Source organism: Channa argus, chromosome 2, assembly GCF_033026475.1.
Source record: "Channa argus isolate prfri chromosome 2, Channa argus male v1.0, whole genome shotgun sequence".
NCBI lineage: Eukaryota > Metazoa > Chordata > Actinopteri > Anabantiformes > Channidae > Channa > Channa argus.
The window spans coordinates 21208303-21226441 of NC_090198.1; the positions used below are offsets into that span (position 1 = coordinate 21208303).

At 37.1% G+C, this 18139-nt stretch overlaps 1 protein-coding gene across 10 annotated transcripts in view; it reads right to left on the reverse strand.

The window, feature by feature from the left end:
• The window catches only part of tjp1a (tight junction protein 1a), an 83176-nt gene that overhangs the window by 41131 nt on the left and 23906 nt on the right, over window positions 1-18139 (reverse strand). For 2 of the 10 annotated variants that reach the window (XM_067496338.1, XM_067496340.1), the window contains exon 1: window positions 6227-6670. The exons of the other annotated variants lie outside the window; for them this stretch is intronic. In XM_067496338.1, the coding sequence (XP_067352439.1) occupies window positions 6227-6250 (24 nt within the window). In that variant the 5' untranslated portion in view covers window positions 6251-6670. Of the gene's footprint in view, window positions 1-6226; window positions 6671-18139 lie in introns of those variants that run through there. 10 annotated transcript variants of the gene reach the window in all.

Below are 18139 nucleotides of genomic sequence, written 5' to 3' on the forward strand. Positions count from 1 at the left end.
GGAAATTAATTCACCCTAGTGTGCTATACAATTTGAATTAATATAAATATGCACTAATGTTCTTTAAAGTATTCTTTATACCTTGAACCTGCCATGTGATTCATATTAAAGCCAGTGCATCTCCCCCTGCCTCTTTTTTTCCCCCCTTTCTCCCCTCCTCACATCAGCTGCTCCCTCAGAAAACTTTGTTTTCTTCCTCTTCTATCCAACTGCTGTATGAATCTCCCTGGATTTCCCTCCCAAGATGAAAGGATAAGCAGGTCAGATCAGACATCATGTTAACCAAATATTATACCATTGATTGAATTTTTGTTTTTTGAAAAATCTGAAAGTTGTGATCATTTTGACGGATTAGAAAACTGAGGACAATCTACTGTTACTTCAAGTTACTCAGATCTCTGTGGAGTTGGTGCCAAATGTCCATAATAATAGACTTTGTATGTAGTTTGTTTGTATGTAGACTTTGCATTGTTTGAATGTAGGCATCATTGCAGGCCCAAATGCAGCACTTAACACAAATTGCTACCTAGGTGCAAGGTGAAAAGCCACAGGCTGGAGGGCTTGTGTCTGTGTCTATGGGTCACAAAGGGCTGCATTTATAACTACACTACTGGGAAAAAGCGACGCTGAAATATTTACTCCTGGCAAAGGGAGCATGCAATTTACCTTCATTTATAATTTTTATTTTTTTTCTTTACAGACCTAAATAATTATTTTCTGTACAGCAAACGGGACATACACTCAGGGATAGTCCAGTGCCAAAAATAATTCTTTCTCAACTTAATTTACAGTAAAAGTCAAAATATTGTTTCTTTTGGAGATTACACTCGTTTCTGGCATTTTAAATATATTATTATAGTAAGGTTTCAGTTTTAGTATATAAACATAATCTTATTTGCAGTAGTTATAATACTTAGTCAGTCTAATCACCAAACTACAATAAAAATGACATAAATAAATAATCACCTATAGGGCAGCAACAAGGTCCTGGTTTTTATTAAATACAAATAAAAAAGTCTTATTAAAACATTTAAAAACCATAAAATGTAATAATAAACTGGTTATTAAACATAAATTACTTGTGCTCAGATCCACATAGGCCGCAGGCAGGGATAAACTAGCCAAAAAACTGAAGCCAATGCAGCTGAACCAACAGGTTGTCTGCTGCTCCCTTCAATATGGAAAACTGGCAACCCTTTTATTACATGAAGAGAGTGCTTACACCTGCTCTCCTGAAGGACTAGGTGGACTTTGAATCAAGTGATTATGATCAAAGACATGACTGACAGTATAAGCAGGAATAAGTGAGTTTTTGTGCTACATGTATGAGTGCGTTTTACATGTTGCAGTGGCTGTAAGGTACACATTGGTGTCCTTTATGGTTTTTGACTCATAATATTGAGCAGTTGATGCTGTGAAAAGAAACCCAGAATCGAATCCATGCCATTTACAGATTTTTTTCTCCAAGTGGTGGTGTCCTTCCATGTTCTCTCTGACAGCTTTTAATATTTACCTCAGCATATATATATATATATATATATATATATATATATATATATATATATATATATATATATATATATATATATATATATATATATATATATATATATATATATATATATATATATATATATATATATATATTTTCCCATGCTATTCTTTTTCCATTTAATACTAATAGCTATTGTTATAACACCCACTGCATTTATAAATTTCTCTCTATTCTAGTTTACACTTTACGCACTCGTATGGCAACATGGTCAATGAGCATCTATATCTGCCTTTGTGCAGATATCGAATGTAGTATACCTCAACATCCATGTTGGATTACACATGACCTTTCTTCAGGAGCTCTAATAATTTTTTAAAATTTAAAGTTGTTCTGCTCACACTGATTTCAAATGGCTAAATACATATGCGAAGCCCCTCAGGAGGTTATCAACCGTTAAAATCCTTGCCACAGACTTCAGCTATTCCATACTTTATTTATCACTGGCCACATCAGCTGGGATTGTACAAAAAGGCCGGAGAGGTCTTGATTCAATCTAAATTTGAGTCACAAGTCATTAACTGCAGTTTAGGCAGGAATAAACATGACACATATATAGTTTTCAGTAGAGCTGTCTTGATCCAGTACTAAGCATTGGTTATTGGTGCTTATCCAGACACATTTAAAAGAATCCATATTGGCCAAATAAGCCCGATTCACTTTTGATCCATTACATTTATTGTCATTTATTTGAGTAGGCTTTGCTTTGTATAGGTCTCTGAATCTATCCCTGACATGCTAACAGTCATTAACGTTCTGGGAGAGGATTTCTCAGACCAGCTAATTTCTGTGGTCTAACATGTTGAGTGTTATAAGAAGCCACCGTATGAAGTACTAAAAATGAAAAAGGAATAAATAAGGGATGTTAGTGATTCTTTTTGGAACTCCAAAACAAACTGAAATAAAGATACTACTAACGCGCTTGCAGCACGATGAATAGGTTAGACAGAAGAGTAGTTTCATCATTACAAAGGAGAGCCTATCAAAGTTTAGCAATGGCAGTATTTCTCAGTGTTATTGAGTTTATTTCAGTTTCAGCAGCACCATCATGTCAGTTTCAGATGTGATTTTTGCCTTCGTCTTATCAGTAGTTCAAGATGATAAACTTGATTTTGTTTTTTATTTTTAGTCTATTTTAAACCTAAAAAAAAAAAATACACATACATACATATATATATATATACATATATACACACACACATATATATATATATATATATATATATATATATATATATATATATATATATATATATATATATATATATATATATATATATATACACACACACACACATATATATATATATATACACACATATATATATATACACACACACACATATACATATATATATATATACACACACACACACATATACATATATATATATATATATATATATATATATATATATATATATATATATATATATATATATATATATATATATATATATATATATATATATATATATATATATATATATGTGTGTGTGTGTGAGTACTAGAGTTTGGTTCAAGTAAACCTTTGATCAGACACATATTTAATACCTTTTGCTGTAGTTAAGTATGAGATCAAAATTGAAGTTGGCCAATACTGTCAAGATCTCTATCGGTAAAACAACAACAAAAAACACAACAAAACAAACAAAAAATAAAAAGACAACAAATGGATAGGCACATCCGTAGTTTTCAAGGACAGAAATGTACGTTATAAAACAATAAATACTATCCAAAATAAAGCTTTTTAGCCTGTTATTTTCTTTTTTGTTGAAGTTTATAAGATGAAGTTTATAAATTTGATACTGAAAAAAGTATCATTCAAGTATTGAAGTCAAGGTATCAGTACTGTGACTGGTATTAAAATTGTCTTAATGTTACAGAGCCCAAGCAACCAGGCTGCATTCTCTAGCTTTTAAACTGTTTACTGTGCCATTTAGAATAAACATAAGCTGTTTGACTCTGACGCAGATTTGTAAAGAAAACAACCGTCTCTGACTGGTATGGTCATCTCTCTACTCAAGAAAATGCCATTGATAAAAGGAACCCCCCAAAAAATCTTGAATGGCTGGAAAACATGTTAAATGGGGACTGTCATTCTAGGTTAGAATAGTGGTAAGTAGAACTGCCAATTCCTTTCTCTGCAGTGCCAAAAACAAAACTTTGGAACCAAACATGAATATATTCCCCTCTGTCTTCCACTAAACACATCCTCTCCCTAAAAAGTAATCCAGTTCACGTACTAATTTACAAGGTAGTTCATGACAATTTAAAAGCTGCCCTAACTAATATTAAGACAAAAATCAGACAAAAGTCTTAACTATATTTGCGAAAACTGTCACAACTGAGTGATTTCTAAATACTTACTCATAGTAACCTAATGACGCATTATTAGTTCATATTATTGTGCAATAACAACATTACTTTCCCCTGAGACAATATGCCAACACACCCACACCTGTTACTGTTTTCCTGAAAGGCAGTAAGAACCACAACATTTTATGAGAGTTTATCATTAACTGTAGCTTTACATATGAGTACCGCTAGTGTTTCAACAGTTTATCATATCAGGTGTAAGTAAATATATGGACCTTGAGTGATAAACCACAGAGAAAGCTAATTCAGTAAAGGTTTTCTGATGCTTAGCCTGCTGTCTTTGCACTGTTAGCTATTGCTAATGAGTGTAGTGACCCCTGGCAACTTGGTCTTTGTGTAAAAATAAAACTAGGAGGACCTTCTTCCTATATTGCAATATTACAGGATATTTGTTCATGTGATAAATTCCCCTATGAAAACCTCGAGTGTTGCAGTTTTACTATGCTAACAAAGCGTTTTTTATTTTTTTAAAAATGTAAACAAAGTTGAATTATGACATATGCTAACACAATATTGCGTAGCATTTTGTATTATGTAGTATTTGTATTCAAGATAACAAGAAATAAACTGGACATAAAATGTATGGTTTGATATGGACAAGTGGAACAAAGAATAGATTTAAAAGAGGACAAGATACAGTCAAAAAAACATTTATGTGATCATGAGAGTTGTCTTCAAACTTCCTATCACTTCTACTTTACAAACCATAACAGTCAGCATGCTGGGCAGACACATTGACTTCTTCCAGTCCAACATTCCTATATTTACCTAACGATGCGTTCTCATTCATGCTGTACAAGTGCCCATTTTACCACAGAGACTTCATGAATGCTTTGCCGACTGGAGGAAAGGCACCCAGGAATTATGGTTTCAGTTTTATTTCAGAGCAAATGACTATCTTTCAAAGTCCTGCCAACTGTATAGGGAATAAAAAAACTAAAAAAAAACAAAAACACTAATCTCAATAGGAAACACCTGAATTACTAATAAGCACATAAAACAACTTTGGTTCATAATCAGCAAAAAGGACAATATAGCAGTACATTTTATGTCAAGGTGTGACCAAGGCCATCATAATCAGTACAGCATAACGTCACCCACTGACAAGGTTTCATCAAACTGGAATAACCGCCCAAACCTGAATATTAACAGACAAACACAGCACATTCCTCACTTGTCAGAGTGAAAATATTAAATCCCTCATGTAGAAAAAATAAAGTAAAATACTGAAAACACAGTAAATAAATATTCCACTCTAATATCTGGACTGACCCCGTGAAATTCAATTCATTTAATTAACACGTAAATTATTGTTATTAAATTCATTAATTTTAAAGTCATCACAGTGTCATGGTGGATACGTGGAGATGTAGACTTTACCTACTGTGAAAAAGTACAGTACATGCTTAAAGCGTTTTTCCCCCAATCATTTCTGCAAAAAAAGCTTAACTGATGACGCAGAATCTTAAATATATTAGAAACATTAGAAAATATGCAAAGCTTGATAAATATGCATCAAGCTATTTTTAAATGGGCAGCAATCCCACACACAGCCGGTAAAGCATTGTGACAAAAATGCACATTTTGAACTATCAAAAAGAATTTTGTGACCTGGCAGGAAAAAAATAATAGAGTGGTGTTTTGAATCATTATAATCACCGTAATAATACTAGTGTTTAGAGAATACAATATACAAGGAAATACGCCATAAAACGAAATATTCTCAATATTGGCTTCAGTAAGTTAACGTTCATCAAATGCAATTCGTGACCTGGGTGTCTGATATGCCAAACGTTGATCACTGCTGAGGTAACGTTACTTATTGGATTCGTACGTTTCCTGACTCTGCTTTAATAAACAATTAAGTCAGGGTATATCGATATCAACAGGTTGAGACCTACAATGAAAAGCTTTTCAATGCAGGATTATCTATGGTATCAACCAGTGTAAGGGAAATTACCTTGAAACTTTTTGAAAACAGCATGGCTGGGTTTTTGCCTATGTTACGTCTACGTGCATTTCAGGATTACACCGAACTACTATACTCTCACTCTCTCCCTCTCCCTCTCCCTCTCTCTCTCTCTCACACGCACACACACACACACACAAAACACCACCACCATTAGCCGTACTATATCACCACTATCTTGCCAATCGTCAATCTACACAGCTACTCTCCACTGCAGTTAACCACCTTTCGTATTTCAACCTTAGTTCGCTTTTTTGTTGATCACATGAACGTTACACGTTGTCCAGCAGCGTAATATTGGAACGAAACACTGCGATTGTACCCACCTTATTTGACGCTTTTGAGGACATTTCTCTGTGCTATTCCGCTTCAAAAGTGGCAGGTTCAAGAGTTGTTAGTGTCCTTATATTTATAATCACTTGGGTGAGTGCGCTTTGGTCCTTCCAGTTGAATTTTCGCCCAGCTGCCGCCACGCCGGGCTACGCTGTTATTTTATTTTATCCAGTACGACGGGAAACATGTCACGAAAAGCCGTGTGGAAAGTCCAAAGTTCATTATCTTATCGTCGCTGCCCGATACCCTAACGTTAGCCCAGGCAGGTGTCGAACCGTGGGACAAATTCAGGAATGAAAAAGTGAAATAAGACCACCTCGCTCTGTCTTTTAGTCGCAAACCGCTGGATGAAAAGTTGGAAATAGTAGGCATCCCTCGGACGGTGAACAGCAATGGAAGGCTGAGGAAACCTCTCCCTGCTCTCGCCTCTGTGGGCAACGGCCCTGTCGTGTCTATGCGGAGCGGACCATTTCACGGGAGGAGGGGTGTCTGCGTTTGATAAAATGGGGCCAAACTTATTTAACCCATAAACGTCTCCTCTGATAAGTATTTTTTTGCCGAACACGTCTCCACTATATAATAAGGTTTTTAAAAATTTTAAGCTTAAGTCCTATGTTATATTTTTCCCATGATGGCCAAAAACGCTCCACCCCTGTTATCCCGTGAAATAAACAGTCCAGGACACAATTAGGAGAAGCAACGCTGTCCCTCCTGATGCTGAATGCTCACTTTGACCGGGACGCGATACTGTATTGTGGGCTGGTATGTTACATTAGGACTACAGCAGAATTCAAAATCTCCAAAAGGGAGGGAAAAAATAAGCTGCATTGCCTTATGCTGCTTCTCTATCAATTCAGTTAAAAATATGTTCCACAAAGCATTCCCACAAAAACAAAACAGCATGAGGAGAATATTTTTGAAGTTACTAAACTCTTTCCAGAAACACTGCTACTGTAGGTCATTCTGGGTGTCGTGCATGTGGTAGATTACAAAAAAGGATTCACCACACCAAAGAGAGACCCTTTTAACATTTCTTAGAACAGAGAAATTGGTGTTTGTGGGTGATAAGTCCCCTCACAGGAAACCACAAAAGCCATTCAGTTAAGTTCCTATGACTTCCTAAACCAAATCCCACCCACAGGATGCAACAATTTCAGCTTGTATTGTTCCACAGCTTACTTCTGTTTCCAGAAAACAATGTACACACCATTAAACTGGACCACAGGAGAAACAAAATGATGAAGCACTGTGACCTAATGAAACTTAAAGTTTCATCCAAGCAGTATTACTTTGTAATACTGCTTGGTGATTGTATGCTTATAAACAGAGACACACCCTGTCTTTTCCAAATAAACTGAGCAATCACATTCCTTCAATCTAGCTCCTCTAATGAGTACTTCCTTCTTGCCTTACTAGCTCAGAGCAGCTTTGCAGCAATGTAGGTGGTCTAGGGGTTAAGTCCCACCAGCCGTAACTGCACAAGGCTAAAATAGTGCCAGTCAGGAGTAGTAGACATGTACTGAGGGTTGCAAGCAGAGGCTGACCTCCAGTAAGGCTAGTTCACGAGGAGAAGAGGATCAAGGCAGATGAACAGCCAAACTGAATCAAATCTAAAACCTGCAGCCATACAACCATAAAAATTCTAATATCTTAAGTATGTTTAAAGAAGACCTTGACTGGGTTATACTATTTTCATAGAAAGTGTTCACCAAAACCGTCTGAAACAAATGCATGGACAAAATGACAGAACACCGTGAAAAATTCTCTGGGAAATGATACATACTAGTATTGATACAAGTCGTTCGCTCCTCCTGAAGCTCCTCAAATGCCTCTCAGGATCAAGCAGTGCAGACAGCAGGATGTTTAACATGATCACTCAGCTGTTAACTAGCAATAATTTGCAAAATAACCAAACTTGGGCTCCAAAATATTGCTAATTACATTTAAAATTTACACTAAGCAGAAATTATTCCTTTGCGGCTCGCCTTTAACTCTCATCTATGCCTGTATTGGCACTTCAGATATTCTGACAGTGAGGAGCGAGACATTAGTGACACTCCAACATGATCAAAGCTGCTCTTGTCCTCTACGCTTGCATCCCTGCTCCTCTCTTTCACTCTTAACTCTCTCACAAAGACACACACGCGCATGCATATAGTCAAGCAGAGAGACACAGCTCTTTTGGGCATCGGGCAGCTTCAAAGATCAGGTGCGCTCATGGAAGAGTAGGCACATGAAAAACAAAGGCAAACATGCAGGCCCACATTTGGTTGGAGCACATCACAAGGTTCACTCAACCCATCTCTTCCTGCAGGGAAAAGACTAATGTGGAGTGAAACAGGATAATGTGCACAACTTTAACATGTAAAGCTGGTTGTTGATGCAAGATGTTCATGTAAGCAAACACACAAGATAGTATACATTGTATACATTGTTAAATGTGAATCAGTTCTGTATTGGTGGGTGTTTTAGGCAGATGTTTTCATCTGTCCTGAATTAGGTGTGTGAGGCTATGTGACCCTTCCTGTGTGCTTATGGCTGCCCCCGCAGATCTAGCAAAGGCTCTGTTTCTACTTACTAATAGAAACCTTCTGGAGGCACATGATCAACTGAAGTTCTAGATCAATCTTTGTCACATTATTGTAGACCAATAAAACTACACTGAGCAGCTATTCGTCTGCGAATTATCATTGTTCTGTATGCGAAACATTGGTAAACAACTTGCCTTAAACAGTCTAAATTATTAGGCCTTCTTATTATTCTACATTTCTTCACTGAAAGGTTAAAATCAACAATGACTTGACCATATTAATACTTTAAGACAACCCTCACCAACCCTACCTGTGTCCTACTTAAGATGTTGATCTATAAAAATGTACTTTCAATTACTCTTTTGAACAGCTGCATAACTAGGATTTGTTTACGATATGAATATTAAATATCATCAGCCTTACACTTTCCATGTAATTTTGACCTAGATTTTACCTTGAGAAACCTTCACTAATGGGAATGGCTGTGGTGTAACCGCTGTGGTTAGTATACACGTCACACCTTGTTGTTTAAGAGGCCAAGTGTTTGCGACCAGATTAGTATCATATAGCAGGATTAGCAGGCATGTCTCAGATTCACTCGTTACCTTCCAGGTCAATAGTGTTTGGGTTTTTGTGGTTTTTGGGATTTCAAGAAACACGGAGTTTACATGTGTTAAGATATATGTTTTAAAGCCAAGGTGTTGTATCTATAAAAATCAATCTATTATAGAGTAGAGGTCTCTCTTGAAACTGAGATCTTGTGTCACAATGAGGCTATCTGCATAAATAAAGATTAATAAAAACAATCACCAATTATAAATAAAAATGTATAGATCTACATTCCGCTATACAAACTGTGCAAGAGAACCTTTGCATGAAACATGGCCTGAAATTTTTAACTTAAATCTCAGGTTGAACATATCAGCTTCAGTACTGACTGTGCAAACATACTCCCTGAGTGCAACTTCACATCGGAGAGGGCTTTCAGGAAGTGCAAACATGGCCAGCAGGGTGGAGAATGTATGCTCTATGCTTATGATAATAACTCATGTCTCCATACTCTAAGAGAGCTTGTAAACCTGATCTTCCTCTAAACCTGTCAACTTCTGTTATGCAGTTGCTCTCTTCCATGTGCATTAATAGCACTGGTGAATTATCAATCATACCCCCTCACATTAAGCATCGCCGTTTTCAGCAGTACGAGTGCAGGTGAGCTGTTGAGCATCCTCTTGCTAAAATGAGGCTTGCAAATAGATTAAATAAAGAGGTTTAGAAAGCAAAAAAACAGACTGTCTACAGGCATTAGGTGGCTCTGACAGGCTGTACTTAGCTAAACACTAGTGTCAGCATGTTGATCTTTAGGAGATATATAACATTTACCATTATAAAGTTTTGATAAAATAGTACATAGTATAATATTGGGCAAATAAACAGACCTGATGAGGTCAGGAGTTTATTATAATTTAAACAGAATGGGACAAACATCAATCAGCACTCAATAAAATGTAATTATAAATAAGGCAAAAACAATTTTTTTTAAACCACAAATGTGAAATTTGCAGCGTTATTACGGTAGACAAAGTCTTTCACCACAGTTAAACGTTTGCACTTGAATTAAGAAAGTACATAATTCACAGCAAACCATTGAACCCTGGCACTATGTGGCTGATGGTGACAGAGGGAAAGTTACCAATGGCCAAAATTCAGTGGGACAGATCCACTTGGGACGAAGAATATCTGTACAAAACTTTATGGTAATGTTAACAGCTCAACTCACTAATAAAATCACTGGAGTCAAACTGCTAAAAAGGACAACTAGATTAGCATTTCCAAATTTAACCTTGCTGTGTGTCCTGTCTTTCACAGTTTCATAAATTGCATTAGCTATTTTGATTTTCACAGAGCAAACAAACTTCACATAGATAACATGCCAGTTACATTTTCAGGGTCTTATGTTTTTATGTGACTTTTACACAATTGCGGTAAAATTCCTTTTTTAAATAATTTGAGTTTATATTCTTGATATTGCATTTCTGTTCTTCCTAATTCATTCACAAACCCAGGGAATAAAGTAAGAATTGTTTGAAGTGTTGTTATTTTGGCGGGCGTTTATTTCCACTTAGATTTCATGACTAAGTGAGAGGCTTTTAGAGTACTAAATTTACCACAGTGATTCTTCGGTCACCGAAACCATTTACTCCAAGAGGCAGCCTGTGATCAGCCAACCAAAAGAATCTCTCATTTTCCTGTTTCTGTGCCTTTCTCTTCCTTTTTCTCTTCTCAACAGACAATGATTGCTGAGCCTTTTATATCAGAGAACAGAGACCATGCTGCTTTGAACCTGGCTGAACTCAACTCTGCTTCCCAGCGATATCTCAAGTAGCTTAACAAGTAATGACCACAGCTGCAGAGCAGCATAGCAGGTCTACTTGAAATTCCACCACTTTCCTACTTCTGTGATTATTTCTTATTAAAGTGAACAGCCTGCCACGATTTTCCCTTCTACGAACCAATCTGAATACTAAACGTTAAAGTTATTTTTTTTATGTTGCATGAAACCCACACCCATTAACAGTGAGCATACAGTAGGCTACAAATCTGGCAAGGAAAACCTAGCCATTACATCATGCTTTCCATCCACGTAATGACCCCATTGTCTGCTGCAGAATTAGACTGTAAATTAAAATATATTACAAATCCCAAGGTACAATCCAGAGTGCACCCGGCTCAATCTCAATCTTTGTGTGTATGAGTGTGTGATGTGCCAGTAAACACTTTGTGAAAAACTATTCAACCTTTTCCCTTCATTGCTGTCATGGCATATCACACAAGGCAAATGTAACTATTGTTGTTATTGTCTTATTCGTTTAGAAAGATAATTGTATTACACCATGTCAGGGCTGTGGTAGTGTGTCCTCCAACTCATGACACAGAAGACAAAGTACACACTGTTCTCCAAAGTTTTATATCGCTCTGTGCATAATCATGTTCTTTTTCCCACTGATGCTGATCCACTTTCTAGGACTGATAACAAAACCTTGCATAAATGATTACAACAAACTAGAGTTTGCAATATAATAAAGACATTTGGGATTTTCATTTGTAAGGAAAACAGAAAACAACTATTGCTATTATAGTTCTGTTAAGTAATCTGCGTCCAGGCTGCACTGATATGTGATTGTTATCACCCAATTACACCAATGTGCACTAAATGACAGACTGGTGAAAATATTTTGCTGGTATGTTAATATCAAATTTAACTAGATCTCTAACGTGCACTCTAACTTGATTAAATAGTGTTGTGTTTTCCCATTTGTCTTATTACATTACCAGATATTCACAATCACATGTTAAATAGCATTCAAAGGACAAATGCAATGTGCCTCAACTCACATATACAGTATGTAAAGGATGCTCGATTGAAAAAATGAGTAACAGATTTGCCACAGATAACAAGCATGTCCCAAAACACTGTAAAAGCACTGCTGTAGATATGGTTAGGAAACAATCCATACAAACTGACATTTCCCTGGGTTCAAGAAACAAACATTAAAAATAATTTATTCCAAAATTGGATCAATCCATGTAGTCATGTAATCTTTCCAGCATGAGTTAAAGAGATAATATTAGCCTTTGTTCAATCTGCTACAATGCATCCCAAGTAGTAGTAATAATAGTAATAATAGTCACACTGCAGGACATGCAATGTCAAGTAATCTCATTGTCCATGAGTCTGACACAGTACCCCTCCCTTGAGCATACGGAGAGTGAGTTCAGAGGACAGGTATGTGTCAGTAATGAGTTGTTGTTACAGCATTGTTTTAACTGTTCAGTTTTGCCTTGCTCTCATGATGTAATTGGCTCAGGAGCAACTGCACAGCCCCTGTATCCACACTACATAGATTTTTAAAACTGAGGCATTTTATATTTTAGCGTGAATGAAGGCAGGAGGACACAAAAGAAGAGGAGAATGCAACAGAAATATGAGTGCTATTATGTGAGTAATATCTTTATATTGTAATATACAGTATATCACAGGGAAAAAAACATTGCAATGACAATTTATTTCCCCATACACAGGAATGTATAGCAAGGTACTGTTACTGCTAACAGGACTATGTGTCACCTCAGACAGTATAAGCGAGGATGTAATAAAAGCAGAAGTTAAACTGTCTGGCAGTTCTTAAAGTAAATGTCCAGCTTATGCTATAATAACAGTACAGAGACACAATCTATAAAAGTTCACTGATGAAACCTTAAGTCTTCTAAACTACCATAAATCACAAGCTCACTCTCTAATACACAGTTGTGGACATACATAGAAAAGTTGGGGTTTCAGAGTATTAGGACGTGGTTCTAATACTTGTTGTTGAATTAAAAAAATAAAACAATAAAACGAGAGTCAATCTCCTGACTCTTAGGGCTGTGACACACCTGCATCAGATCATGTAAACTTGATCTTGGATGAAAAGTGGCGCTGAAACACACAGCAAAGGCAAGAACCAATGAGCACATAGAGTTATATTGTGTGCTTGACTTAGAGGAAGAGAAAGCAGAGGACCTGGGACCACATATACTGTATACAAACTAAACAGGACAGCAATGCCATTTTCACACCACTGTGGTTCACCAAATATGGTTTGTAACTACTTCTAATTGAGGATATGCCTGAAGTTACAACAACAGTATACGAGCTGTACTGGTATTGTTGATACCATGATGTCTTCTCAAGCATTGATTTGCTAACAGTCAATCAGTGTGTTCTCTCTTAACTGATGGACTGATGCTAACCCCTGCTGATTCAACATGTCAAATTGTCCAAAAAACCAACGACAGGTCAACTATCACCAAAAGGGTGCGACACACCACAACAACTCGGCCGACAGATATTCTCCAACAGGCGGCTGATGGCTGATTTTAAGTCTATTAAGAAATCTCTAGTTCTACAGTTTTCTTTACTGCTCTCTCTTATTATTGTATTTACAGCACATGTACACTGTATACAACCTTTTCAGCAGCAAAAAGCTGAAGAAGAGGAACATAGCAGAGCATTTAACAGCCAAATTGGGAATTGGGACCAAACTGAGATGTCTTGGTAAGCACGGCAGCTGCAGCTCAAGTTACAGTGTTGACAGCAAGCAGCAAGCACCCAAACACTATTTGACATATGCCGTAAGTGGCATGTAATTGATTTCCAAGGACAAGTAAAGATTTACAAGTCTTAACATGGGCAGCAACTGCAAATTTTAGGCTCAGGGAATACAATTAACTTCTGTCTGAAGGAAGATTTATTTTGCAGTGGTCTGAAAGCCTATACCTAAAACTCACACTATCACTTAGGCAATGTCAGCTCTAAAGCAATTTGGGCATCCACATAAGTCACAACCAGTATTCAGTCAAACTGGTGTTTTAATACTTTCTGACAATCCAGGTAAATAAAAATTATAGGTTTAACCCTACTTAAGGAAAAACTTGTCACTTGCTGACTTGCCAAGCTGACAAGCAATGTTTTAATTCGGTTCAATTCAACTTTATTTATATTGCACCAAATCACAACAGTCCTCAGACGGCACTTTACATTGTAAAGTCAAGACAAGTATGTGGAGGGAACCCAACAAATCCCCCTTTAGCAAGCTCTAGGCAACAGTGGAGAGGAAAAACTCCCTTCAACGGAAGAAACCTCCAGCACAAAAAGGCTCAGGGTGGGAGGCCATCTGTCTTGACCGGTTGGGGTGAGTGGAAAGTGAAGAGAAAAAAGAAAAGAGCGAAAAAGAAACAACACATTGGGCAGGTTGGTAGGACCAGTAGCTATGCACATGAAAAACACACAGAACTCCTGACTCCTGCAGAAATAGACAGAGAAAAGGAGATAGAGAGGGAGAAGCGCAAATAAAAGTGATGACGAATGTATAAAGAGAAAAGAGAAGCTCATTGTACTTGGGGGGGATCTTATTGTCGTCTTTTAGGTTTGTGATAGTAAGCTTTAATGTACAGACACTTCAGGCAAGCACAATCAAAAAAGGCTATGCATACAATACCTCTGCATTATCCAGTAAATACCTGACTCCATCTTGGTGCACAGGTAGAATTGTTAGTGTTTTATTAGGTCTTGTTAACACTACTGTTACCAAACACAAATTTATGAACTGGTAGTGGTGGCCAGTGTTTTTAGTAAGCTACACTGAACCCCTTATTTTAATGCCCCTGGGTCCAAAAACTAACATGGCACAAAAGATGCAATTTTGGACTTTAAACCAGCTTCAGTTCTAATGAATGGATCGTGATAAACCTTGTGTGTCTATCTTTTTGTATCATCTATGACTACATCACATGATCTGCAGTGTTTCCAGTGTAAACACTTGAGAAAGAACAACCCTGATGTCTTCTTTCTATACATAGCTTGGCAGTGATCTGTGCAGGTACATATGGAAAATATTTCAAAATAGACCTACCGTCAGGTACGGCTCAGCGTGAAATGCTCCTTCGTGATCTTCAATTTAGTGTAAGATTTGTTACTGAAAGTGTAATTACACATTGAGAGCTTGAGCCAAACAAATCACACAGTTTAACACACATGGAAACAAGTCAAGATACGTTTTTTACTACACTGACATGACAATCTTCTTTTGACAATACAGTATGAACAACTTGTCCCACATAAAAGCCACAGTCTATTAAAAAAAACTACTGGTCCAACAGAATTTTATTCTGATATTGCCACTTCTAAATCCCTAAATAAAGATAATGAGTTGCATCGGAGAAACAGCACTCATTTTTCCTACAGTGATAGATTGGGCAATGTGGGATTTCAATTATGAACGAGACAAGTTCATCTCTCACAAGCAGAATGTCTTGTTTTATCGAACCAAAAGTACAACGCCTGCCAAAATAATAACTTGTTCATGTTAGAAAAACAAAACAAGCAACTAATAATCAACTGACAAATAGTTACAAATGGCTGAAGAGAATCGAAGACGAGAGAAAATAACTTAACATAGGAACAAATGATCCAGGGAAAGGTTAATTTTTTGAGAACAACCCAGGATTACACACAGAAAAAGGTTTTCCTCGCTCACTCCACCTGGTATTACCTTTTAAAGGGTCAAAACGTATTTTCTTTTTACCTAGCACAACGGCAACTGCAGCATCACTGGCATCATTGTTCACATACTTCCTTTGTGCGCTTTGCGAGGATTTAAGAGTTTAGCCACAAGGGGCAGACTTGAACCCAACAATCCCTGACCATTAACAACATTTCTTCCTCATTAACTTTCCCAAAAACAATAGCTCAGCCAACACTTGAAAAGGTCAATTTTGACATCACAAAATAGAAAACTGTTATGACAACAGAAATGGGCATATATATATATATATATATATATATATATATATATACTTGAGCAGAGTCTCAGTACAAGTTTAACCAAAACTTTTCATTATTATGGTTGTGATTTGAAGGTCCTGCTGAGATTGTTTGATACTGCCCCACTGGCAGTAGCCAGAACTGCATCTCAGAAAGAAAGAAAGAAGTTTTAGTATGGAAGAAGAACGAGGGGGAATAGAATAAAAGAGAGAAAATTTGACTAGATAACAGGAAGGATGATTAAGCTAAACTACTAAAGTAAAGCTAAAAGTTTCTAAACTCCTCCGACCTCTGTGTTGGCTTGAATAAAGGACATGTATCTCAACCCCCCACTGTCAGAGACCCTTCCCATGGTACAGCCTGTTACTGCTACATTCCAGCAGTATGAAGCTGCTATAGCACTGGGAAAAGGAGTAAAAACAGCAGGAGCTTCCACAGAATCAGGCACTCAACACCCCAGGAGAGGGAAAACTAGTCCAGGCTGTGAAGTGCCAGAGAGACAAAAAACAGCTGTAATTCTGTAAAATAAAATTAATTCAGTTTAAAAGCAAAAGCTGTGGTTATTTTGTGTGCAGTAAATGTGGAGCGTACTTTAGCGATAATTTGGTAAATTGAGTTATAGTAACTATACAGAAAAATAATTTCAGTGATAAACCATCCCTTGTTTTCTTGCTGTATTCAACTGAGGTTTTGTAATTTTAAATATATACATCAAGAAAACAAGCAGTGAACTGAGTCATCATATCTAACATTTCCGTGTATGTGTATGCAGTTGGCAGTTGAAAATATATTTTTGGATCGACTTGCAAATATCACAATACTTTTCAATTTATTTAAAGATTTTCAGCACATATTATATTTCTCTGTGTTACAAAATAACAACTCAAAAAAAAAACAACTATGACACAAATAGATCAAATCCCTCCACTGCCATGGCAAGTTTGTAACATATATGCTCAGCCAATGACAGAAGATGTTGAACGGACGGAGGGGTGAAGGATGGGAACCGGACACAGCCGGCCATAGAAGCGGATGAAGACACAGCGGCCAGAGGGGCTGCCGCAAGCCTGGTGGTGATGAGATGCAATGGGACCCGACCCTGCAGAAGACCCAGCCACTGTGTTAGCTGACTAATCCTCCAGCCATCCAGTGCCAGGATCTAGACTCATGAGCTCTGGTGTTCTCTTGTCAGACTCATTTTTATAACGTCCCACTGGTCAGTTCCAACCACTAATGCCCAACACAATGACCCCTAATGCCAAGTGATTACAGAGTGCTGTTTTAGCACATTTGTCGCCTGAAAAGAAAGAAAGAGCCACAAGGCAGTGGGCTGGCTCACTGGGCAATAGACCAGCCTGATGAACTCAGCAGAAAGGTAGCAGACCTAAAAGCCAGTCTAAGCCACCTATCTTGGTACTGAGGGCACTGTGGGGCCTGAGCTAGGTCATGACTGAGCTGAGTGGTGGGGATGGATTTATGCTGCCCTATTCCACAGCATATAGACAGTTTTTGTGAGCTCATACATAGACTGAATGTGTACACCCAGGCCTGTGCTGCATGCCAGCCAGAGAGATGCAAGTGTAGGTTTGATTCTAAACTTGGTACAGAGGCTGGGACTCCATCATTTTGACTTTAATTGTACATTCAGCAATTAAGCTATAACTATAGCTACTATTACTTTGTGAGTATCAATGCATTTGTATATATAGGTGTATATATTTGGATATACTATCTATTTATTACTCAACATTTTAGTAAGTAAAAAAGATAATATTGGTCAGTATGTCCAGGTATGTGAAGTTTATTCACTGCTCTGTTCTCCATCACTGTTTAATACATTTTGAATCAAAATATAGGACAAATTATGTGGATAAATCTTGTTCCTTGTTATTTTAGAGGTGTTATGGAATAAACATTTATTCATTATTTCACATCCATTAACTATGAAGACAAATGCAAAGCACTGTGCCCCATTATGTTGCAATTTATTAAACTGCTTCCTATTTTAGTCT